This window comes from Nylanderia fulva, unplaced genomic scaffold (assembly GCF_048542155.1).
Source record: "Nylanderia fulva isolate GAGA-0341 unplaced genomic scaffold, ASM4854215v1 Scaffold30, whole genome shotgun sequence".
In the NCBI taxonomy this organism is placed as follows: Eukaryota; Metazoa; Arthropoda; class Insecta; order Hymenoptera; family Formicidae; genus Nylanderia; species Nylanderia fulva.
Genome location: NW_028190369.1, coordinates 2404925 through 2430000, shown reverse-complemented (window position 1 = coordinate 2430000; position 25076 = coordinate 2404925). Strand labels below are relative to the sequence as shown.

Sequence of the window (25076 nt, the reverse complement as noted above, 5' to 3'; positions counted from 1 at the left end):
ATTAAAATAATTGTATAATTTTATACATATAATCGCAAAATTATATGTATAATTATACAATTATTTTATATAATTATATATAAAAAATTTTTCCCCGGCTGTACGTGTCGTAAAGAGATATACAATTCACCGTTTGCATTGAATGTCTCTATTTTCGGGAAAGTAAAAAAAGCTCGCTCTCTCTCTCTCTCTCTCTCTCTCTCTCTCTCTCTCTCTCTCTCTCTCTCTGTCTCTCTCTTTTTGTTTTATAGATTGCATACAATTTATCTTACATTTACAGTAAAAGTAATTTTTATAACAATTTACAGGTGTATGCGAACAAATAAAATTCGTTAGAATCACAATGTCTATCAAATATATATTTCAGTAAAATCATTACTCGAATTACTTCGATGTATGAAAAATAAGATTTAGTTTTTATAAATTATAAATGCATATACTTATTATCTATAAAAATCATGTGAATATTATTGTATTATACAAATATAATTAAAATAAAATTGTATGTCATTATATATTTCATGTGTTTGATAATATAAATAACACAAAATTTTTTCTGTTTTATATATAATTTTTTATAGAAAAAAATTGATGTATTATTTATATTATCAAACATAAAATATATAATGGCATACATTGGCTACACTAATTCAGAGGTTATCTTTTTCCTTCCAATGTCAAACAAAAAAGACAACCTCTGAACTAATGTGGCCAGTGTAGCCAAAACGAACAGACCTTATAAAAAACAGAAAGAGAGAGAGCGAGAGAAAGAGAGAGAGAGAGAGAGAAACACGTTGCAGCTCCATCTATCACGATATCACGCAACTAATCTACTGCTCTGTTTTATTCCGCAGCCTCGATTTGCACACACACATATGCGTGAAATGTTTTTTTATATATAACTTTTTTATTAGACTTGCAATCTCACTTTTAATTGCTTACTAATATTTCTTCATATAATCCTTACCGCGCATACTATATTTCATGCACAGACAAACTGCAAAACTTTTTTTATTAAATAAGTATTATTACGAACTGACACAAAGCAGCCGATAACAAAACTGTAATTTTTGATTTTTATATGATTTATATATGCAAACATAGCTAGCGCGGTCCGTTTTTATAAGTACTTTAATCGTGGAAAAGGATTTATTGATCAGTATAGTCAATAAAAAGTTATATGAAAAAAATAAATATTCTCGCATTCGGTCGGTAAAAACATCATTTAGGATCCCCTTAAACGTATAAGTAATGTCCTCTATGAAGAATATTGAAAAGTATTTGTAGACATATGTCGATAAGAAGAATGTCACTTTATCAGAGAAATAATATCACACGAATACAAAATAAACATATAAGCAATTAAAATACAATAGTATATACAGCCAATCTATTAAAAGTAAAATAACTTTGTTCACATCGATAAAAAATCTATTTTTATATACTTTCATAATATTGTCAGAAGAAAGATACAAAGATAATCACAGAACCGTGATAGAACTTCAGTTATATAACACCTTTTATAAAGTATCAAAGTCAGTAGTAAATGCGCGCGATTCAAGAATTATAAAATGATTACAAGTAACTATATGTGTATACTTATAAATGTTTTTATTTTTAGAATAAAAATATTATGTGACCACTCAGAAAGCTCTACCTCCCATCCCCTTTGCACTGAGTGCAAAGAGTGAACGATCATCGATGACAGAGTTCTCGAAACAAGTCGAGAACTCGTGTCGTTCTCACGCTCAGGGAAGAGAGCTATCTCTCTTCATCGTGGTTGCATCTACTCCCATGTTAGGGAGGGAGAATAAGATCAAATACTACAGAACTGATCCTGTGAAGCATGATCTTAAATTTCGTCGTCTACCGTGCCTGTATATATACTAGTAAGTATGCATTTTAACTGCGGGTAACACTTTACCGTCGTAGCCCTCTAGCGACTAAAGCAGAAACTAATCTAAGAATTCTCAGCTGTATGTGCTATGGCACGTGCACATTATATATATGTATACTACTACTACACATAAAGATTGTCGTTGTATAAAAAACTTTTTATTAGAATTAACAATTAAAATAACTTATTAATAATAACAACATTATTAAAATAACATTATTAATAATAATAGTAACATAACAGCGATTAAAATAGAAACATTTAATTCTATGAGTATTATTCAATATAATATAACTCGTAATATTAATATGTTATTATTTTAATTATTTATGATAATAAAAAATTTTTATATATACGACAATCTTTATTATATTTAATAATAATAAAAATAAAAGTATTATAATAATAACAACATTATTAAAATAACATTATTAATAATATAATAGTAACATAAAAGCGATTAAAATAGAAACATTTAATTCTATGAGTATTATTCAATATAATAACACGTAATATTAATATGTTATTATTTTAATTATTTATAATAATAAAAAATTTTGTATATATACGACAATCTTTATTATATTTAATAATAATAAAAATAAAAGTATTATTAATAATACTAATATGAAAGTAATTAAAATAGAAACGTAATTGTAATTAATATACTATAATTATTATTCAATAATTTCATATATGTAAAATAGTATAATTAATATTACGAATATTTAAATAACTTTGTTTATTAATAATGAAAGATCTACTTTTATAATCTCATGATCAAGATTATTTTTTAATTGTATAGAAGAGAGATATAAAGATTATCACAGAACGTGATAATACGACTCTTCAGGAAGTTTATAAAGTATCACAGTGACAAGTAATGCGATTCAAAGCACATAAAATATAAAATATGTAAAAATTAATAAATATATAAAAATGACTTAAATAACTAATTTATATCTACAAATATTTTTACTTTTTAAATAATAATAATTAAAATAATAACTCATGAAATCTTATTATTTTAAATATTTATGCTAATAAAAATTTTTTATATACGACAACCTTTATGTGCAGTAATATATTATATAATATATTGTACATTAGAGCACGTGCATTTAAAGGCGATAGATTAGTTTCTATTTTAGTCGCTGGGTGGCTACGACAATAAAGTGTTACCCGCAGTAAAAATTCAGCACTTATAGTATATATACAGGCACGGAGAGTGCGAAAATTTAAGATCATGCTTCACAGGATCAGTTCTGTAGTATTTGATCTTATTCTCCCTCCCTAACATGGGAGTAGATGCAACCATGATGAGGAGAGATAGCTCTCTTCCCTGAGCGTGAGAACGACACGAGTTCTCGACTTGTTTCGAGAACTCTGTCATCGATGATCGTTCACTCTTTGCACTCAGTGCAAAGGGGATGGGAGGTAGAGCTTTCTGAGTGGTTTATAATATTATTCTAAAAATAAAAATATTTCTACATATAAAAATAGACTTATTTCAAACGTTTTCATATATTTTTACATATTTTTATATGCTTTGAATTGTGCATTACTTTCTCACAGTTATATTTAATAAACTTACTGAAGATCACGTTCTGCAATTATCTTTGTTCTTCTTTTCTGTACAATTTAAACATTAATTCTCTGCAAAAAGTAAATATTTCGTTGATGAACGAAGTTCGTTGTACAATGTACAAGAAATATCATTTTTTTTTATCTCCTCAGTGCTAATAGCTTCCTATAAAAGTTTGAAAACACTCTTTTAATTATATTGTAAGTGATGTCTTCTTATGAAAAATACGAAATATAATCGATAAATGTAATATATATATACACTTGTATCGAATAAGTGTTCTAAATCATTCGAGCATTTAGTTGATTCATCTAGAAGTAAATTTAAATATATAAATTATAAAGTTAGTCATTTAAGATTATAGAATATGTATAATTGCATACATATGTATATTGATTTTAGTTTCTAATTTTATTTATTTATTTATCTCTCTCAGAGAAGAAACAATATTCTCTTCGTCTCTCGTGGTTACATTGACTTTCATGGTGAAATAAAAAGTGAGAGCAATTTCTGTAGAATTGAGCCTGAAAAGTATATATTAAAATTTACAATATAAATAATAAGATTTCTCAACTTGATCTATTTATAAAGAAAAACTGAAAATTATTTGGCTTATCTGTGACTAGCGTAAGCAGGTTGATTATATTTTTCAAATTCTAAGTAAAGGCAACTTTAAAGCTACAAAATATATCTGAAAGGAAAAAAATAATATAGTAAAAAGTCTAAATAAAAATAATATATTAATAATATTATTCTTTGCATATATGATTACAATTCGGCAAATTAGAATATTTTGCTATAAGTAAAATGTGATAAAAATTATATAAATTTATATTATTTTGAATTAAAATACATTACTTTATCATTATTAATAAAAAATATGACTGTTTTATAGAATTGGTTTATAATGAGACAAGTCAATTTTTATTTGAGATATTGACGAAGAAGTTTAATAAATATCAGAATAAAATGTTATAGAGATGTATATTTGTATGAGACATTTATTAATACAGAATAAAGTTCATCCTGTATACTACAATATTACGTAAGCGCGTGTAACAAATTTAATATTTTTTATTAACAAAAAAAATTGAGAATATATATATATAACAATTATATTATGGAGTACAACTTCATACCTTAGGATTCATCTTTCTTTGTCCGTTTTCGTTGACATTATTTGTGAAAAGATAACATACTGCAATCAAATAGATTTGATAAAAAATCATATTATTTTTGTAGAAGCAAAATGACAAAAGTCAGAGCACCATTATTATACCACATTGTCTTTTTACAATGCTTTAAAAGTTATATTGTGCGATACTTTTATCGCTTACATTATTTTTACGCATTATAACTTATTTTTGTATCATGTATATATACACACATAACATATACGATGCATTTATTACATATGATTATATTTAACAAATCAAGTTGATATGATATTCACAACGGGAATCATAGAGATATGTATAGATTATCAATTATTTCCTTGTAATTTTTCGTGCATAATTTCTGAAACAATTCTACAACCAATTGTACTCCGTCTATTATTTGAGACACTGATTAAGAACACATTAAGAAAATATTAAAAAATAATAATTATTGCAAATAAGATATAGATTTATAATATTAGAGTATTATTATTATGCGAAAACATGGGCACACAAAAAAAAATATAATTCTTAAGCGATATTTGTCAAAAAAGAGTGCAATATAGATGGAGTTTTTAACGGATATTATCCTTGCGTTTACACTGGAAAATAAATTGAACGATTATTTTCTCAGACTTCTGCGATCTACATTGGATAAATAAGTATGCAACGAAAAACGCAAGTAACATTTCATTACTTCTTTCTAGAACTCGTAATTATCAGGATATACGAACTCGAATATAGCTAGATTCAAGTTAATGCTTGTTGTCCTAAGTTAATTAGTTTGTCGCTGTACTTTATTTGGTAATGTAAAAAAGAAAATTTGGCAAAATGTTCAAATTGTTTAATATATATAAGCAATAACATAACTTTTTTGATTTACTTAGAAGTGCGATAATATGAATAGTGGATAGTAATACATGAACCTTTGTAAGTGTAGAATTATCCAGCATTGCTAGAAACATAAATTATTTTTTTATTTCTTTTAATATATTTGAACAATCATATTTTTATCTGAATGTATAAAAGTAAAATAAAAAAATAAAATTTATAAGAGCATATTTCGTATAATATTGTACTATATGTAGAAAAAAATAGCACAAACAGATATATTAATATATTTTTAAAAAGTTATTATAATTTAATTATTATTAATTATTATTCAAAATAAAAAATTAAACAGTCATACAGACAATTCGAACAACAGATAAATTTTATAGCCAGTTTTCTATCAAAAATAACCGACATAAAAATGATTAATCGTTCAACAACGATAATAGCGAAAGCTTACATTGTACGTCTTTACGGGATTTATTAAAACAATTAACTAAACATTTAAAAATATCAGCGCTATGTACTACATAATTGCGAAAGCGAACCCAGCAAAAAATCTCCCATTCTGCGGCTGCTACGTGTAAAAGAATCGAAAGAGTTTTGAAAAGCTGCGAGGGCTCGCTGGTCCTGACACATTGATATAACATATGTAAGTACGATATGTAAATGAGCGCTTCAGTTGATGTATTTCTCCATTTGGTACATATCGACTAGCAAACGCGAGATTGGTATTTCCCCGATAGTTTCGTGAAAGAACAAACGTTCGACAGTTTTGGAAGAGACGCATCTCAAATATCCGACTAGGATCATTAACCTGCCAATTCTTCCTGGTTGTTGAGGATACCGTGACCTCGTGTAATCCACTAAGATACGTTGTGCCTGATCCTGCAGTATCTCAATCGGTTGGACCGCATGTAGGCCCACTGTCTCTGCGATTCACAAAGAGAGGAACATATGCGGTACACATATCGTTCACATTGATGCAATGAAGAATAAAGTATATCATGTAGAAAGATAAACGCATCCGTTACTATTAATTAAAAAACACTAATAATTATTTGTATGTTATTATGTTACTTGAAAAACTTTCTAGCTTTCTCAAATAAACAAAGGTAATATTCAAAAAGAGTTGAACCAAAAATGGTGACATGTTTAAACTTTCTTTAGGTATGTTAATGTGTTCTAAGATAAATGTATATTTCTTGCTTTTAATAATTTTGTGGTGATTACTAAATTTATTGTATTCAAAAATATTATGTGTCGTTAATAATTAGGATGGTGATTACATCTAACAATGTTCTTTACCTGGCGTGAATAAAGCCACCGCCTTCATGCAGCCACACTCACCGAAATCGGGGGACAATTGCCTAAATCGGCATATTATGGCCTAGAATGTAAGAAAATACTTATTATTGGTGCTTTGCTTTTTTTAATCTGAATAAGATTAAATTCTGAAAAAAATGATCAAGAAATGAAGAGACAGGATAAAGTCATCTCTTCAAATAAATAAAAATTATTGCGTGAATTCCTGTGCATCCGCATTCTGCAATATTATTTCGTAACACTACTCTCTAATAAATTGACACATCTTTATTATTGAATAAATATTAACATAAGTAGGATAAATCAAACACTGAAAACAACGAAACAAAATGTCAAAAAATGCATTTGTCAATAGCGAGAAGATAATTTGTTGAAAACAATGAAAACACTGAAAACAACGACAGTCGTGATTTATTAGAAATGGAAGATAAGATCGATAAACCTGAATCAGAACGAGTTCTTGATTCGTCAGGTTGTCGTCTGTAGGAAGTCTGGCGCGCACTTGTTCGTCCTCGAGAAGCGCGGTGATGTCCCATGAAACGGACCATTGTGCTAAGTGTAAGAGAAACAATTGTGTCCAGGATCGTTCCAACAGCAACAGCTGATCGTCTTTCGATATCGTTTGAAAAGGTGGCAAGCATCGCACCCATCTGACAGCCATGAACAATAGTCGAGCCGTTGTTTCCTGCGTTAATACGTCCGCGCAACGTAATGAATGTCGCTGATTGAAAAGAAAAGGACACGGTGAACTACGCTTGAAAATATTGAAAATTACCTGCAATATTTCCCAGGTCGGACTGAAGCTTTGTACGGTACCCGTCGGGCTCTGACTCGTTTCCGTTTCCATCTGCTCTATCGGATATTCCGTTGTGGGTTGTAATCGCGCATTCCAAACTAATTCCTTAATGCGAGAAATAAAGTGTTATTTATGTAACGCACAATTATCTCCAGAAAAAAATGCAAAATAACAGTAGTTCAATAGTGAAATGTATTAATTAAGATAAGTGTGACGAGCGATCGATGCGTGAGATTATTAAACTTCAAAAAATCATGTATCAGAGCTTCAACACGTCATCGTTCATTTGTTCAACATTTTACTATTTTTTGATGTTCGTAGATTTTAATTTCAACTTGAATTGATACTTAATTGGAAGACTCGAATAATATATTACAGACACATAATATCTCTCTGTATAATTTTCTCGCCATTTAAATTGAAAAATAAGAACCGCTCGCATCTTGATTAAGTTTGCAGAAACGCGAGCACACAAATTAAGCTGAATTACTTACCTGACATTCCTCGGCGGACATTAGTATCTGCAGAAGGGGAGGCTGCGGAGCTAGGGAGACGGTCGTGGCGGTCTGATAGAGGGTCGTGGTCGTGCGAGGGTGCGGAAGAACCAACGGCACAGGGGATGGTGATTCCTCAGGCGGTTTCTGTACCAGCGCCATCGGTCGAGGGTAAGGCGTGAATCTTTGGTCGCACCTTAGCCTTCTACAGTAATAACCCTTAACTACTTCACCAAGAGTCTCAAGTGTCGTGTCTCAAGTTATTTCATTTTATGCATCGCTTTTGTAGCTACACACCAAAGTACCTAGTCGCTATCGTATTAATATCCAATGCGATTCTCGACATATCTTTATAACTAATCAGATTTATATCAAATATGAAGAATATGGTTTTGTTTTCTATTGTTAGCTAATTCCACAAATATTAATTCCTCAAGTTTGAGCATGTTTTATTAGTATACTATAAATATTTTTGTTATACATCTATATTGTCTAATCAGTTATCTAGATCTCTGAGACAAATGTTTAAATTTGATGGAATTAAAACAAATTCTAATATGCATGAAAATTGATGAAATAAGAGTGAATGAAAGATTGAACTTATAAGATAAGATAATTTGACAAATGTTACACACCTGTGTGGTGACAAAACGTACGGGGGAGGGAGTGCTGGTCTTAATCGATCATTGTGCACCGGGTTTGCGGAATGAGGGGATAACTGCGCGACAATCGACGATTGTTGCTGATGTTGTTTCTCCGAGATAATCGCATGGGGTTTTGGTTTCCTCGGTCCGCGTTCATGTTGTACTGCTAAATACCAGTTATAACGTAATTATATTACTTTTGACGTCTGACCCTGACTTCGCAATTGCATCATGAAGCTCTACATATGTATACATGTGTATATAAAATTGAGATTATATTTTTACATACGTATATAGTTTCTGTTGTGTATACATGAATAAAGGTGCGTGTGTACAATATGTATATATGAATATATAATATCATTCTTCTTTAACAGAGTTTATTACAGTCCTGCACGTAGAAGAAATAAAACGATATAATTAATTTTTTGTCATATGGCAAATCATAAGAATGAATAATGCTCTCAACCCTTTTCGAGACTCGATGAAAAATATTTTCGTGCACGCAAGCGAACGTACCCCCGGTCTTACGACCCCCAATGATCGAAATCCGTATCTAGGACTGCCTATCAATAATATCGGCGATGGACTTAACGGTGGGAGCGAAAAAGTGGGCGCAGGTTGCGCGGAATTGAATTCGGGGTGGTATAACGCGCGTTGTAGGTCGTTCGAGATGTACGGGAGCTGTATATCCATCCCGTGACCCGTCAGGGAGGATGGGGAACGAACGAACAAGAGGTCGAGAGGAAAGAGGGGACGAATCGCGGATGAAGGAGGGTGGTGTAGATCGGATGTGGTGGCTGGCCGGGCGTCAGCTTCCACAGAGCTCGATCTTTCGAGCGTGGCTACAAACTCAGAAAGAGCGAGAGAGAGAAGGAGAAAGCATAGGAAAGCGAAAAGAGGGCGAAGGAAGACAGATAGAGCGAGATGGCGAAGCGGGAGCTGCAACTGGGTGGCAAGCACATCATCATTAATGAGGCTGAGCGGATAGCAGCCGCGGATTCCCACGTTCACACTGGCGTCGCAATATCTCCCCTTTATCACGCATCGCCCTGTCGAGAGAGATACTTCGCCACTGCCGCAACGAACCGTTTCTTCTCGCATCGGGACGTCACCGTTTTAACGTTAGAATTTAATTTCCTCAGGAGTGTATTCGAGTAAACTTATATACTCCCATATCGGTTTCGCTTGCTCTATTTGGTCATAGTGGATTTATTGTATTTTAACTTGTCAATTTAATCGTTGACAGGTTGATTTTTTTTTTTAACAAATAAGCAAACTCTGAATAAATAAGCAAACAAATATAAATGCTAATATTATTGTATTAAAATATTATCTTATATATTAGAATTTAAATTCCATGTCATAAATGTGACTTTTCCGTAAACGCATATTTATATTCTCATTAGGAACGTTTATCACGCTTTTGTTAAAATCTCACTGTAATATCACGAAGCATCATAAATAAGTAAACTGAGATAGGTATATGAAGAATTGTATTTAAAATTGAAGCACCGTTTCATATATGTGCGGACGCGCGCATATACGTAGCAAAAAGAAGCGATGCAAAATCCGCTTCGGGGTTGTTTTCTTTATCGAGCAAATTGGCCGTGCACATCGTAACAGGTACAAATATTATTATTTTCCAGGAGTAATTGTTCTCTCAGCGGTGAGCTCCCTTGCCGGAAAAAAACTTGCTCGATAGAGACTTTGTTTACTTTACAAACAGTGATCTTTATGTTCTATGAACAGCAAGCGATATCACTCTTCAAAAACAAAATATCTATATGTTTTTATCCTTACACGTTTTCTCGTGTATTTTTGACCACAATATTAGAGATATTATATATATACAATGTATAATATATCACTAATATCGTGATGTTAATATATGACAAAAAATGTACATATAGATGTTATAAAACAGCTCCCCTTTCTTTCAGAAAGTTAGAAAACTGAGATTTAATTAAGAAGTTAGAAATTTTGAAGATCTATTTTTTTATTTACGTATATCAAATAATTTCTAATATAGATATTTAATTTAAGAAATAAAAATCTTTATAATATTATATAAGAAATTTAATATGAAAATTTGCGAAAGATAATGGGATCTCTATGCATATTTTAATTGAGAAAAATCGGAAAATAATTTCTGACATTTTGACGAGTTATATTTGTAAAATATACAAGAAATATTTTGATTGCGTGATGCAAATCTTAACATTACTTTTATTGCCTTTCATTGCGAATATCCGCGAAAGACGATCCGTTTTTCGCAGCCGTGGCTATTAAGCTCGCCTTTTTCGTACAAAAGCTCCTCGCTTACAGCATCTTGCGATCAAGAGGAAACATTTTGTCGCTCTGTACGCATCGTTGCTCAAATACAGAGCTTTATAGCTGAGCGGCTTACAGCTCGGCGAAGCGAAAACGAATGTGCGTGAAGGGAAAGCTTTTGGCATAAAGAAACGAACAGGACAAATTGATCTCTTAGCCCCTTTCCACCCCTCGAAGATCGATTGAAGATTAAGTTGCAATCGTGCTTTTAGTTTATTGGCTATTAATCTGGATATGCTGAGATATCACATTTATTTCCGCAAATTTTTTCTTTTTATTTTTTTTTTATAATATGTAGGTTTTTAATATACGATATTGACGCACAAAAGAAAGAAAATTGTCCATTTGTCGATATAAGTAAATTAAAATGAAGCTCGAATGTCAACATCTTTTCAAGTCCTTAAGAGAATGATCTGGATTTTATGATTGCGCGCAAAGCCCTTTTCCTCCCTCGAACTTTTTCGCGCGTCAGTGGATTAGACGAGCGATTTTCGCGAATATGCACGTATCCGGACGGCGAATGGACACGGAGACGAGGATTAGAATCGCACATGCGCTGGAATGGACCGCGCCCTGTTCCCTTTTCATCGTTCGTGATTCCGTTCTCTTTCTTTCTCTTTCTCTCTTTCCTCCCTCCCTCATACTCGTGCACGTACACACGTACATCATCTTATCGTGCACCTATAAACACACGGCCACCGTAATACTCTTGGCCGGCACGTGTGATCCACAATGCGAGTTCCCACAGTGGAGTGACGTGGGTGTAGGCGCGCTTTCTCTCTCTCTCTCTCTCTCTCTCTCTCTGTTACGCTTAAACATACGCACACATATAGCTAGGGGTGATGCTGCGCACGGGGTGGCTTCCGTTTTAACATTGTATTACACGCGTGCGCGTGTATATATGTGTGTGTGTGTGTGGGGCACACGCGGTGCTTACACGGGCCGTGGATCACGGGGCTCACACGCTGTATCCTGCTAAACGGTAAACCGATCTGTGAACATTTCAGCAGTCAGCGATCTCGAAGGCTAATCCCTGAGTGAATGGGGTTGATACACGGACGATGCACCATCACCATCCCACCGTCGGCGATCGTCAACGTCATCGTCGTCAAAGATTGCGAATCGCGCGTGCGATACACGTGTTAACACTTCAGGGAGATTTTTCGTATTTATCTGAGGGATACGCGTTTTAAAGGGGTGAACCAACGTGGTCCGCATTATCTCTAACGGTGTTATTTTAATTAAAAAATTGTTTTTAATATTCATTGTTAAAGCGATATTGCGGTATCACAACCGATGTTTTTATATACTCTATAAAGAGAATTATAAAATTAATCTAGAGAATAATGATGATTCCATCAAGTTTTAATCTTAAATAAATAATTTCTGCGAGACATTAAAGTATAAAATTAAAATCTATGGTAGCGAAACTGTGTTTGCAAATGTAATCAGCAATATAATTATTTTTAAATTTATTTTTTACAGGAAATGTCATTAGAGAAAAATTGTCTGCAAAAAAATGTACAGATAAAAAGAATCCTTCTTGTATGTGTATATGTGTACACAGTACGAATAGGATCTATTTTCACTTGCACATCGCTTCTATCGTTTGGAAAATCGTATGCATGTCATCACACGTGTATCTGCATACGTTACAAAGCGTATGCGATCAGTACTATGTAATATCACTTACTGTTCAGTTAACGCCTTCCCTCGACCAATCTCGCAAATCAAAATTCCGTGAAACGAGATCAGGCTGCCGAATATAAAATACATAAGTATGCATAAAGATAAGGATCATACTTCGAGATTCAACGATTTATGGTTGCATTAAATTAATCATTTCCTCGATTTGCTCGAATATATTCACATGTCATATTCTTATCAAAGAGAAAGAAAAAGAGATAGAAAGAATTATATTGCAATAAAAATATATAAATAACAAGCAAAAAACCGTCCACAAAATGCCTATCGCTAATTATTTTCTTAATACAATTTGTGCGACAAAAATATATAAATGTAATTGAAATTGTTTATTAAAAAATTAAAAAATTGACATTAGAAGCATTGACCGTGTACACAAACAGCTTTCTAATAGCTTTGTAACATGATTAAATATAGAGACATTTATTTCTCTCATATTAAAATCGGTCAAATAAATATATAAAATAATTTGGCAAACGATAAATAAAAAAATAAATTTTTGTGTACGTACACAAATTAATTTTTTATAGTTTGTAGTATGCAAAAATTAATGATGACCATTTAATAATCCGCAAGATCTATCGCGAAGATATCGTGTTCGTAGCCTCTTTACATCCAAGATAAAAAGTAAATGTATTTTCATAAAGAAATGCACACTATTCTATAAAAATAATGAAACAGTAGGATAATTTGATATTTTAGCGGTAACTTATTCGCACAATTATCCGTGAGAGAAGTGATTAAACGTATTCACGTGCGGATCGAGAACTGTCCGATCGTGAATGACACGAGGCGAGAGAGCCGCAGCCTGTGATAACCCGCGGATGTAATTCTCGCATTTATGCGAAGCCGGAGACGATCGGGGTACCGGGACGAGGATCGTTACAATTCCTCCGAGCGTGTTGGTATGATGACAGGTGACGATCAAAGCTCGGCTTAGCGCAACGACCCGTTTCGTCCGCACACATCGCGCTCATATCACGCGAGGGAGAACGCGGGCGCATTCTCTCCCTTCTGTTTCTTTCTCATTTTCTTTTTTTTTTCTTCTTATTCTCCCCACGTACACTAGCTATCATAAATGTCATTTTATTGTCAAATAACAAGTTTCAATAAAATATAATCATACGCGCGTTTCAAATTTCCGAATTTAAATTATATTCGAAATGTGTAAATTTTATGCGCGAGGTAAAAATTCCGTTTTATTATTTTAATTAATTTTCATGTATTTTTAATTAAAATATTTAATTTATGAAATATATAAATACATGAATATTATTATTGATCCATTAATCTTATAAAATACTCTCAAATTCACGATAAAAATGAGATCGGAAAATTGTGAAAAATGACACTTAACACACGTACGCGAATTTTGTCGTAAATTATAAATTATAATTATAATTTGTGATAAGCCATCGTCTCTGATCGCGCGTATGATGGCATCTCGTATGATTACTGACGTTAAAGATACAATTGTGCAATGAATAAAAAAGCGATTACTTAAGTGCAGTTTATGATTATGGCTTTTTTCCTTGTCATAAAATTTAAAATTTGTATAATTTAAAAAATATTGTCGTAGTATAAAAAAAAACAAAAATTAGCTGCGGTGTTTGCTTACAGCAAATATGAAACATCTTGCTTTTCAGATGTGACACATGTCAAATATGCAATTATTATTTACGGCTTCGCGCGTTACATATTTTTTTAAATTGCATAAGTATGTGCGTTCTTTTGAGAAATGCCTGTCTAATGACATTTATGATGTCTACTGTACCCTTCGCTCTATTCCAGGCCCGCTTTATCGTTTACCGTTTATGTGGATGGATTGATGCTGCCCGTCGCGTGTACGGCACGCCTCGCTTCGTTGCGTTACCAGCCGTCCACTCTCACGCGACACCCCCTACGTGTTGTCACTACCCTTAGTCCTCGGTCCAGGGCTGGTCAGAAACATTGCGGAGGCCCGTAACAATTTTCCGGAAAGAACTTTTCGGGATCCCCATTAAATGTTTTACAATAAAATATACTGTGCTTTAAATACACAAATATAGACAAACGGAAGTTTAGTTGATGAGGAACGAATCTCTATGAGAAAATCAAATTTTCCTCTTAAATTATCTACTTCTTTTATTATTATATTGTATTGTTTCATATTATATACTATAATTATTATTGTATTACTGCTGTAAAAGTATATATTACAACATTTTAAAACATATTGAAAAACTCGAAAATATATTATAATATATTAAGATTCTTTTACTCAGTAGAACAAGAAGCTTTATTTCTTGCTATATATCTTATTATACTTTTTATTATGCCTCGTTATTTTTGTAATATTTAGATACAAATGCATTCAATTTTCTGTAAAAAGAATAAATAAAAATTTTTTACTTCAAATTTTATAAAGTTTGCAAAATTTATCTTGGAGTAGTTGAGACTCTGAAATATTTAGAGATCAAGATAGTGCTTTGCATTTTCCTCTTTGCCCGATTCTGTCTTTGCATGCTTTTTCTATCTCTCTTTGGCGTACTTTGCTTTATCGTATGCTTTTTCTATTTTTCTCGAATCGTGCTCAAGTGCCATTCGCCAACATAAAACGCTTTCGCGTGCGACTCGTGATACGTTCAGAGATTTTTGTATAAAACATGCTACGATATTATATTCTACGTGATTTAATATTTGGATGTAAAAAGAGCCGCAGAAAAAATGTAGTTTTTCAGGAAATGATATTCAATTTTTTATTTGCATCAAAACGATTTAATCTTTTTTATAGAAACAAATGTGAAAATAAGTTATGTATGCATCTAAGAATATTAGAAAATATAATTTGTTATACATTATATAATTTTCTCAGTTTCGAGAAAATAAAAATCTCTCTCTTTCTCTTTTCGTTCTCTCTCTCTTCATTAAAACTGTTTCTTACATAAATCAAATGTCAAATAAAATATGTTGCAAACAATATATTTTAATATTAATTTTTACTTTTGTAAAATACTAATATTATTCAAAATAATTCAATCATTGTTAATAATATTAAAAATGATTGAATTATTTTTAATATTATTGCAATTATGCGGTTAAATATTTAACTTTGTACTTTACAAGTAAAAAATGCTTGAATAATTCCAATTTATAACTGCCAAAAGGGGCAAATGTCTCGGGTACGAAAGCCTCGATTTAATTCCGGTTCAAAGTACTTGATACTTTCAGAAAGGGTGCTTCCGAATTATGAACGGAAACAAAGAGATTTAAAGTTGGAAGTAACGGGCTGCGATCGATTGAGCATGAAACGAGGCAAAGTTTGCAGGTCCAAGAGTGTTGGTGGATCTGAATGTGTGTACATTGGAAATAATGTTGACCGTACGGGTTCTGGGAAAAGTCGTGGAGCGTAGAATTTCATTGGCGAGTCATGATCTTTTCTGGTTTCGCTTTTTAGTTTAACTTTCTAGCAAGATATTTAAATAAAAAAAAAAATCGGTGCAATTATATTTCCGTCAAATAATCTAAGAACAACTACGCAATAGGATTTAAGTAAATCTTGATAAAAAATGTCAGTTTAGGTGGAAATATAAATAAAAGATGTTAAAACTAAATTTTGAAAATTAAAAAAAGATTTTTTTCAATAAACTTTGATACAGTGTGATTATTGCAATAACCGTATTTTAATGATTTAAAAAATTAAAGATTTTTAAAACATTTTCTAGATTTAATCGATTTTGAAAATAAAAGATATCGTGTTTCCCAATTTTTTTTGTTACTTTCGCAGCTCTAAAAGATTTTGAAATTTTTTACGAACATTGTTTTAGATAAGACATCTGGAGAGGCTGATTTTTGTGATTGAATTTAAAATTCTGTCTGTGTATTTGTGATTATTATCACATTCAAATTTGATTATATCTTACAATTTATTCTTGTAATTTAAGAGTGTTCTTTAGACTGTTATTCATAATAATTTTTCAGAGAATCAAATCTTTAATAATCCTAACAGAATCGCGAGCGCATAATTCGCGGAGTTAATACGCAAAAGCATCAACATTAAAAATGCAGTACATCAGTGCTACGGTTTAGTCCCTTCCGCAGAAGTCCTAACGATCGTTAAGAATTACAAATCCACCATGGTAAGCCGCTCGGTAATCTTCCAACGTCATTTAACGCCATATTTCGCGTAATACATATACACGTCTATACACCCGAATGGGAGGACGTGGTGGAAGGCGACATTTCGCCGGCGCGGTGCGATGCGCCAACACAGACGGATAATATCGCGGGCGGGAACGAATTTTCGTGGAAAGAGGAAAGCGCGTCGATTACGTCGGGGGTGTGAGCGCGTTAGAGGTTTCGGGGTTGTCAGCGAGCGGATGATTGCGCGCCTGCGGCGTCACGGTGCTTCGCGATGCGCCGAGTACCACGTACATAATATATAACGCGTCTATCCCCTCTTACCCCCGAGTGGTCATCTATATCTTATGGGCTTTCCACAACGTTTTCCCGCAGCTCGATTGTCACATCACGATTGAATCAGTCAAGTTCAAATAGAGCTATATTTTATTATTATTTTTATGAATATTAAACATTAAGCAAACATATATGAAATATGATCGAGAAGTATATTTAACAATAATATAGTTAATGTTATAGAGATAGATCATTAATGTATTATTGATATTATCAAGTGCCATGTTACATTGTGTAATTTCTTGTTAAAGAATTTATTTCTGATTAATATAAATTCAGTTCTTTTCGCATTATTTAAAAAAGAAATTAGTTGTTTAATTTTTAATTTTAGATTGGCATTAAATTACACAAATTACATGTTAAACAAACTATTTAGATTCTGACGAGTCCGCAGATACAAATGTACGATGAGTATTCTGTATTCAATTTCTTGATAGATTATTTTTGGAAAAACATTGTATATATTATTTATAATGAAAACATCAAGAATAAAATGAATATTTATTTAATTCTTTAAAATTGGAAGCCAAATTTAAAACAACATATATTGTTGCACTGAAAAAAATATGAAATTTTGTGCATGATATTATTCTGTAATATTTCAGTGATACGAGTCATGTTATGTCAGACGTCAACTGAAGGAGTCAGTAGAACAGTTTTAAATTGATCAACCGCGCAATCAAGATTGCTATTAATTATTTAAAATACATTAAATTTTATGCATGATATTATTCTATAATATTTCAGTGATACAAGTCATGTTATGTCAGACGTCAACTGAAGGAGTCAGTAGAACAGTTTTAAATTGATCAGCCGCGCAATCAAGATTGCTATTAATTATTTAAAATACATTAAATTTTATGCATGATATTATTCTATAATATTTCAGTGATACAAGTCGTGTTATGTCAGACGTCAACTGAAGGAGTCAGTAGAACAGTTTTAAGTTGATCAGTCGCGCAATCAAGATTGCTATTAATCATTTAAAATACATTAAATTTCATGCATAATATTATTCTATAATATTTCAGTGATACGAGTCATGTTATGTCAGGCGTCAACTGAAGGAGTCAGTAGAACAGTTTTAAATTGATCAGCCGCGCAATCAAGATTGCTATTAATCATTTAAAATACATTAAATTTCATGCATAATATTATTCTATAATATTTCAGTGATACAAGTCATGTTATGTCAGACGTCAACTGAAGGAGTCAGTAGAACAGTTTTAAATTGATCAGCCGCGCAATCAAGATTGCTATTAATTATTTAAAATACATTAAATTTCGTGCATGATATTATTCTATAATATTTCAGTGATACGAGTCATGTTATGTCAGACGTCAACTGAAGGAGTCAGTAGAATAGTTTTAAGTTGATCAGTCGCGCAATCAAGATTGCTATTAATCATTTAAAATACATTAAATTTCATGCATAATATTATTCTATAATATTTCAGTGATACGAGTCATGTTATGTCAGACGTCAACTGAAGGAGTCAGTAGAACAGTTTTAAGTTGATCAGCCGCGCAATCAAGATTGCTATTAATCATTTAAAATACATTAAATTTCATGCATGATATTATTCTATAATATTTCAGTGATACAAGTCATGTTATGTCAGACGTCAACTGAAGGAGTCAGTAGAACAGTTTTAAATTGATCAGCCGCGCAATCAAGATTGCTATTAATTATTTAAAATACATTAAATTTCGTGCATGATATTATTCTAGAATATTTCAGTGATACGAGTCATGTTATATCAGACGTTGACTGAAGGAGTTAGTAGAATAGTTTAAAATTGATCAACCGCGCGATCACGTTTGCTATTTATCATTTAAAGTACATGTTTTTCATCAACAATATATCCATATCTTTATATATATGTATATCACATATCTTTTTCTCCATTTCTGTGTGTGTATCTATAAATTGCAATATTATTCTGATAAAAATTACGATTTTTATATTTAAAAAAACATTTAGCATAAAATGAATATGTTATTAATTCTATAACCAGAATTAAAATAATTTACACTTTTTGCCTAATAATTTTAGATTTATAGCTCTATATATGAAGATGAAAATTATATCTCACTTAATAATCATTTTACTTTTAGCACGTAAATTCATTTAATACGTTTAATCATATATATTATTATATCTTCAACTTATATATGTATAGACAAGAGAAAGAAAAGCTGTAAAAGTTTCCTACGAAACAAAAAGCATTCCGACGCCATTCTGACGTCAACTATACATCGACAATTAATCACGGCGTCTAATTAACACCGCCAACAAAGTACGAGTAATTTCGAGACAGAAGACGTGGGAGAACGTTAACGTGTACAAGTGTCTTCGTAAAGGTAGCGAAAAGAAGGGGAACGGAAGGAGGCATCGGTGTTTGAAGCCCCTGTGTGGAGTCTCCTTAACGTTAGGAAGCTCTGCCACTAATTGAATCTCCTCTCTTACTCGCGTCTGGAACCCCGACAACCGCTGGGAACCGGAGCACCCGTCCTGCATTAAACACCCCCGACACCCTGAGCACCCTCATCCCTGCCGAGCGGTCTCGTATCGCCCCCTCTTTCTCTACCTTCCCTCCCTGCCGCGAGTCCCTTCCCATCCGCCTTTTCTCTTTCCACCTCGCCACTACCTCTCTCCATCTCTGCACAGAATCCAACCCCCGCTAAGCGTCCCAGAAAACGAGCCTCCGCGCTGTTACATCGCCGTCGATGGCAAGGAACATCGACCCGTGTACACCTAGCCCATCCCATGAAACTCTCACGCGGAGAAGATTAAGCTTGCTTATTATTAAATATCATTAGCGAAATCGAAAAAGTGGTAACGCGAAAGTCTATTAAGGTATACTAAAATCATTCGCAGATCTCTTGCGTGTTTGTCCGACTACAAATAATATATGCGTCCCTAGATATCTGTCGAGATAATTAATTTTGTTTTTCAAAGTTGATTATTATTCGATGTTCTAAAAATTGTTGAAATATTGTTCTTGTAGAACAAGAAATAGTGATTCGCAATTGTTGTCTTCTTATCTTGTTTATTTAATTGCAAATTATCTCGATTAAATTATCTCTACTAGCACACATGAAAGACAGAGTTCAGAGGACATCCAGAAGATATTTTACTTCCTCTGGATATCTTCTGAACGACTTTCGGACATGTGTGTCATAAAAAATTGCAACTATTTTAAATCTCTCTTAGACATCACATTATTTATATATTTTTCAATTTGAAAACTAATTTATCTTTTTTTACACTTAATAGAATTATTATTACTCTAAAAACTGTAAAATAATATGTTTATTTTATTTCTCACGATTCTTCTAATCTAATTCTAATCGTATATCTACGAATAAGATTCTAAATACAATAATTTACAAGATGAATAAATATTAAAATTTGAGATGTATAAATAGCTGGCAAAATAGATTTGTCAATTATTTTATATTATTTTAGACTTTTAATACAATTTTTTAGATTAATTCGAATATTTAATTTTAAATTTTACTTAATTTTATTTTGAATATTTGCGAATATAAGTTAATGTTAAATGTCAATAATACTTGATCGAGTGCTCTAAGAATGTGATGTCAACAAAATAAGATGTCACAGAAAATAGAAACGTCGCATGACGATGCGTATCCATTTATAACACCTTCAACGTTAGGAAGAATTTCCTATAATACCGTGTATAATAGAGATGAAATAATATTCAAGTAACAGATTAAAATGACGTACATTTAACGGACTGAAATAACGGCATCTTCGCTAAAATAATCCTATCATTTAGAATTTTGTTGTGTCAAACACTGATAACGCACAAAGTGTTCGAGCGTGCTTAATGCTTTGGTTGCCCTTTAACGGAAAGGTTTATTTAGGAGGGTCTGGTTGACACCAATAGTTACAGTCGATTTCTTCGTGGTTTAATTGTGGCTTTTTGCGAAAATACGATAAATTCGGTAGAGCAATTCTTCACTCGTAATTGACTTGATAAGTATAAATATCTTGTTGTCATTATGTTTTTTAAATTTCGATTTATCGAAAGATTTTCCAAGAAAATTTAAATATATTTGTTTATAGAAAATATTATAAATACTAGACAATATTAGAAAAATATCAAATATTAAAATATAAATTATAAATTATCAAGGAATTTTTAAAATAAAGTCCTACTGAACTCCGTACTTTTAGCAAGTACTTGTTACTTTTGGCAGATGCAAGTTTAATAGCAAGTTTAATTACTTATGAAAAAAAGTCGTAAATAATTTGCAATATTGATGAAGAAATTTGCGACTTTATGATTAAATAAAATATAGAAAATAAGCAAGAACATAATCTTGTTTCTGAGTATTATTATGGGTCAATTAACTTGTTTTATTTATTAATCAAATTCTTAATAAACGTATATAGAAAAAATAGAGCACACAGAAACATACAACATGAAAAATGTTTATCTTTGGGTACTTACCGTCCTTGTTCATGTTAGCTTCGAAACACTTAGCAAGACGACAAGCACGGCATTGATTCCTATGGGTCTTGTCAATCGGGCAGCGTCCTTTCTTGGCACCCTGGGCCTTGCAGATGTATTCTCGATTGCTGTGTATGCTTCGCTTGAAAAATCCCGAACAACCTGATAACATGAAAAAATTCGTATACAAAAATATGGTATATTATACATGCTGATCTCAAAACTTTACTATCGTTTAGCAATTTCAAATATTCAACAACACGTTCTACTTAAGCACGGTTTCTCCGTGCTTAAGTAAGCAAGTATAAAAAAATAAAATGTATATCTCTTTGAGAGCTTTTTTGTTAAAATTATGAAGAAAAGAAATTACATTTGGAGATATATTATTGTTCTTTATATAATTTTTGACAGTTTCAAGTTGATGTATCTTTTTGATTCATTTGACATATTAATTGATATTTACCGTCACAACTGTAGATGCCGTAGTGTTTTCCGGAACTACGGTCACCGCATACATCACACAGTATGTCAAGTAATCTGTCTCCTAAAACAAAACGGGAAATATTGTTATATTACTAATATTTCGTACAATTAACTTCTTGCAATCACATTTCTGAAAATAGTTAAAATCGCGAAAAGTGCTTTATAATCTTTTTACATGTATTGCGCAAGTTCTCGAAAACATAATGAATAATTATATTTAATAAAGATATACATATTTCATTAATTAATCGAATCATGAAAATTGATAAGATGTTATTTACATATAATTATATTTCACGAAATAAACATCTAGAAGATCGCATCTAATATAAACATAAGATTCCAATGATTTAAGAATTATTACAAGATTAAAATTATCAGATTTGTGTACATTTTTACATTACGTACGTATATTGTGATGAAATAATTATCAGGTAAGAGGAAAGCAACGTTAAAGAATTTTCGTGAAATCGTTTAAGAAAAGCGGACGGGCCGCAAGAAGATCACCGGTGCTAATCTGTTTCCCCCTTTTCGTAGGAACCCTAATCGTCCTAATGATCCGCGGCAAGAAAAACACGGCCATGCCTAAGCCAACCAAAGCTTTCCTTCCCCAGACTGGGGAATCAACCGCCTTCGCGTCTCACACCCGGTCTACCTAACCCGATCAACCCAGGTTACTTCAACCCCAACGGATTACCAACTCCGTCGTGTACGCCAGTACGTCTTCGTCTTCCTCTTCTTCTTCTTTTCTTGTATCACCTATGTTGTCTCTCACACATCGTTCGCTACTTATGATGTAAATTAATAAACTGGAAAGAGCTAGGAACTCGATTTTATCAATCGTTGATTAACTCTGATCGGTCCAACTTTTCTGATTCTTCTTTCGACTCTCAATCTTCTCTTTAAATGCTTTCTTTCTTCAATTATGTAATTTAATTATGTACAGTATTATTTTTGTTTTAGGAGTAATTTTAAATTGAATTTACAGATATTTTTTGCAAAGTGACTTAAATCGAAAGAGTAAAAAATTTTATTTTTGAAAAACTTAAATATTCTATAAATCTGAATAAACATTAAGGAAATTAATGAAAATAAATATTCTTGAGAAAATATCTTAATCACAACTTTGTAAAATAACTTGTTGTCATTTTAATGATTTCAAGATTGAAATAAAATTGAAGTAAAAAAAATTATTATAATATTCTGAAAAAATAAATATTATTGTGCATAAAATTTTATAAAGAGAGACAATTATATAGATAATAAAACATTACTTTTTAGTTAATTTTCAAACAACATATAATCTGAAGAACATCATCATAAAACATTTTCTTTAAGAGACATATTGTTTTTCCATGCTTTCTGATTATCTGGGAAAGAATGTGTAAAATTACAATCAAACATACAAGATAATATGATTACCTTGAAAATGCATTTTGTCTCATTTTTTCTGCACAAAATTGCATACTAAAAATTCTTTTACTGACAGGAAACAAATGCGCGCGGCTTTATATATCGTTCACTAACATGACAATCCGTAGATGTTTGATAGATTTTAACACATTCTTTCAAATATCTTTTATTTAAATATTAAACTTTAAACTAATTAAATCAGAAGGCTTTTTTCAAAAAACAATAATTGCAATTCACCTATAAATAAATACCTATATGAACCATTTAAGCACACACTGTGAATTACCTCTCGACACTGAAACCTCGTAAAAAATGTATTAATTAGCTCTCGATCGTAGTAGACCTAAAATCTGTCATAGCATCTCAACAATCACAAATTATCCGCGAATAAAAATAAATATTGAAAATGTATTAAAGTATTAAATAAATCGCAAGTGCACAGTTTTTCATATTTGAAGAGCGGCAATCGAATTGTCGGCAAGTATCAGACGTATAAATAGTTCCAGCACTAGTCAGTCGGCCCTTTATGAGATCGCGCGATCTCATCACAATCTCTTTCGTGTGCGAAAGGAACCCGGGGGGTTGATGAAAAAGTCACTTTCACGTTCGCGCATCATCGCCGATCGTCATCCCTCATCGCACTAGCTAACAATTTAGTCGGAGCAAAGAGGCAAGAAAAGCGAGAGAGACGGCAAGAGAAGTCTTGGAAGACTGACCTGTGCCCATCTCCTCCGCAGCTGCTCAAAAGTCGAACATCGCCAGAGAACGCCGTACAGCCGAGCTCGTGGTCCCGACGCGGCGTCGAGGAGGTCGCGCGAAGTCCCGAAGCATTCTCCGTGACGGGGTGGCTTCGAGCCTCGACGTACCTAGTCATCTCTCTCTCGTCGGGAAGGGCGTACTCGCGTATTCGCGTGTCCGTGTCTATGTGCATGCGTATTTGTGCGCGCGCGTGTATATATATATCTATTATATATTTCTATATATGTGTGTGTGTGTGTGTGCGCGTGTCTATTCGTGTGTATGCGTATATATAGGGGTTGTTGCCCGACTGGCTGCCGGAGCAGCTATCTCTCCTGTCCGTAGCCACATCACGGAGAATCATGGGTCGTTCCCCGATACGGTCGACATAGTCCGGTCCCTCCTGCGCGCGCGAGGGATGGTGGAATGAGGGATGCCGAGGGAAAGGGTAGATAGGTAGATGTGGGTGGATGGTTGCGAACCAACACACCGACGCCAATCCCTAAACGACCGCGACTCGCGGCGAGAAGGCCACGGTGATGGCGTACCCGGGGTTACGTCACGCGAATCCACGGCGTAACACCTCTTCTTCACCTCCGCCACCTCCGTTGTCGCCGCCGTAGTTGGCACGTTGGCCTACACGGATACTCGGGAGGGGTTGCGTTGAACGGCGGCAACTGTTTTCGGGGTGGGGAATACCAGCGGCGAGGCTAGCGACTAGACTCTCAGCCCGGG

At 32.7% G+C, this 25076-nt stretch overlaps 1 protein-coding gene and 2 non-coding genes across 5 annotated transcripts; 1 reads left to right on the top strand and 2 right to left on the bottom strand.

Moving 5' to 3' along the window:
• Positions 1 to 1638: 1638 nt before the first annotated feature.
• On the bottom strand, positions 1639 to 1854 carry LOC114930629 (small nucleolar RNA U3). The gene has a single exon (XR_003819487.1). It is a non-coding gene; the product is annotated as a small nucleolar RNA U3 (small nucleolar RNA).
• A 1283-nt stretch (positions 1855 to 3137) lies between these two features.
• LOC114930630 (small nucleolar RNA U3) lies at positions 3138 to 3353 on the top strand. The gene has a single exon (XR_003819488.1). It is a non-coding gene; the product is annotated as a small nucleolar RNA U3 (small nucleolar RNA).
• A 1096-nt stretch (positions 3354 to 4449) lies between these two features.
• Positions 4450 to 24562, bottom strand: LOC114930582 (nuclear receptor subfamily 2 group E member 1). 3 transcript variants are annotated; one of them, XM_029302399.2, is made up of 9 exons: positions 24320 to 24562; positions 22171 to 22251; positions 21708 to 21869; positions 8722 to 8896; positions 8087 to 8291; positions 7572 to 7697; positions 7239 to 7481; positions 6779 to 6860; positions 4450 to 6402 (listed from the first exon to the last, which is right to left on the bottom strand). In XM_029302399.2, exons 1-9 carry the CDS (start codon positions 24327 to 24329, stop codon positions 6149 to 6151), a joined length of 1338 nt encoding a protein of 445 aa, XP_029158232.1. In that variant the 5' UTR covers positions 24330 to 24562; the 3' UTR covers positions 4450 to 6148. The 3 variants fall into 3 exon arrangements, with proteins under 3 accessions (XP_029158232.1, XP_029158233.1, XP_029158231.1); XM_029302400.2 differs by having other exon boundaries at positions 8722 to 8893; XM_029302398.2 differs by having other exon boundaries at positions 7239 to 7697.
• Between the last annotated feature and the right edge of the window lie 514 nt (positions 24563 to 25076).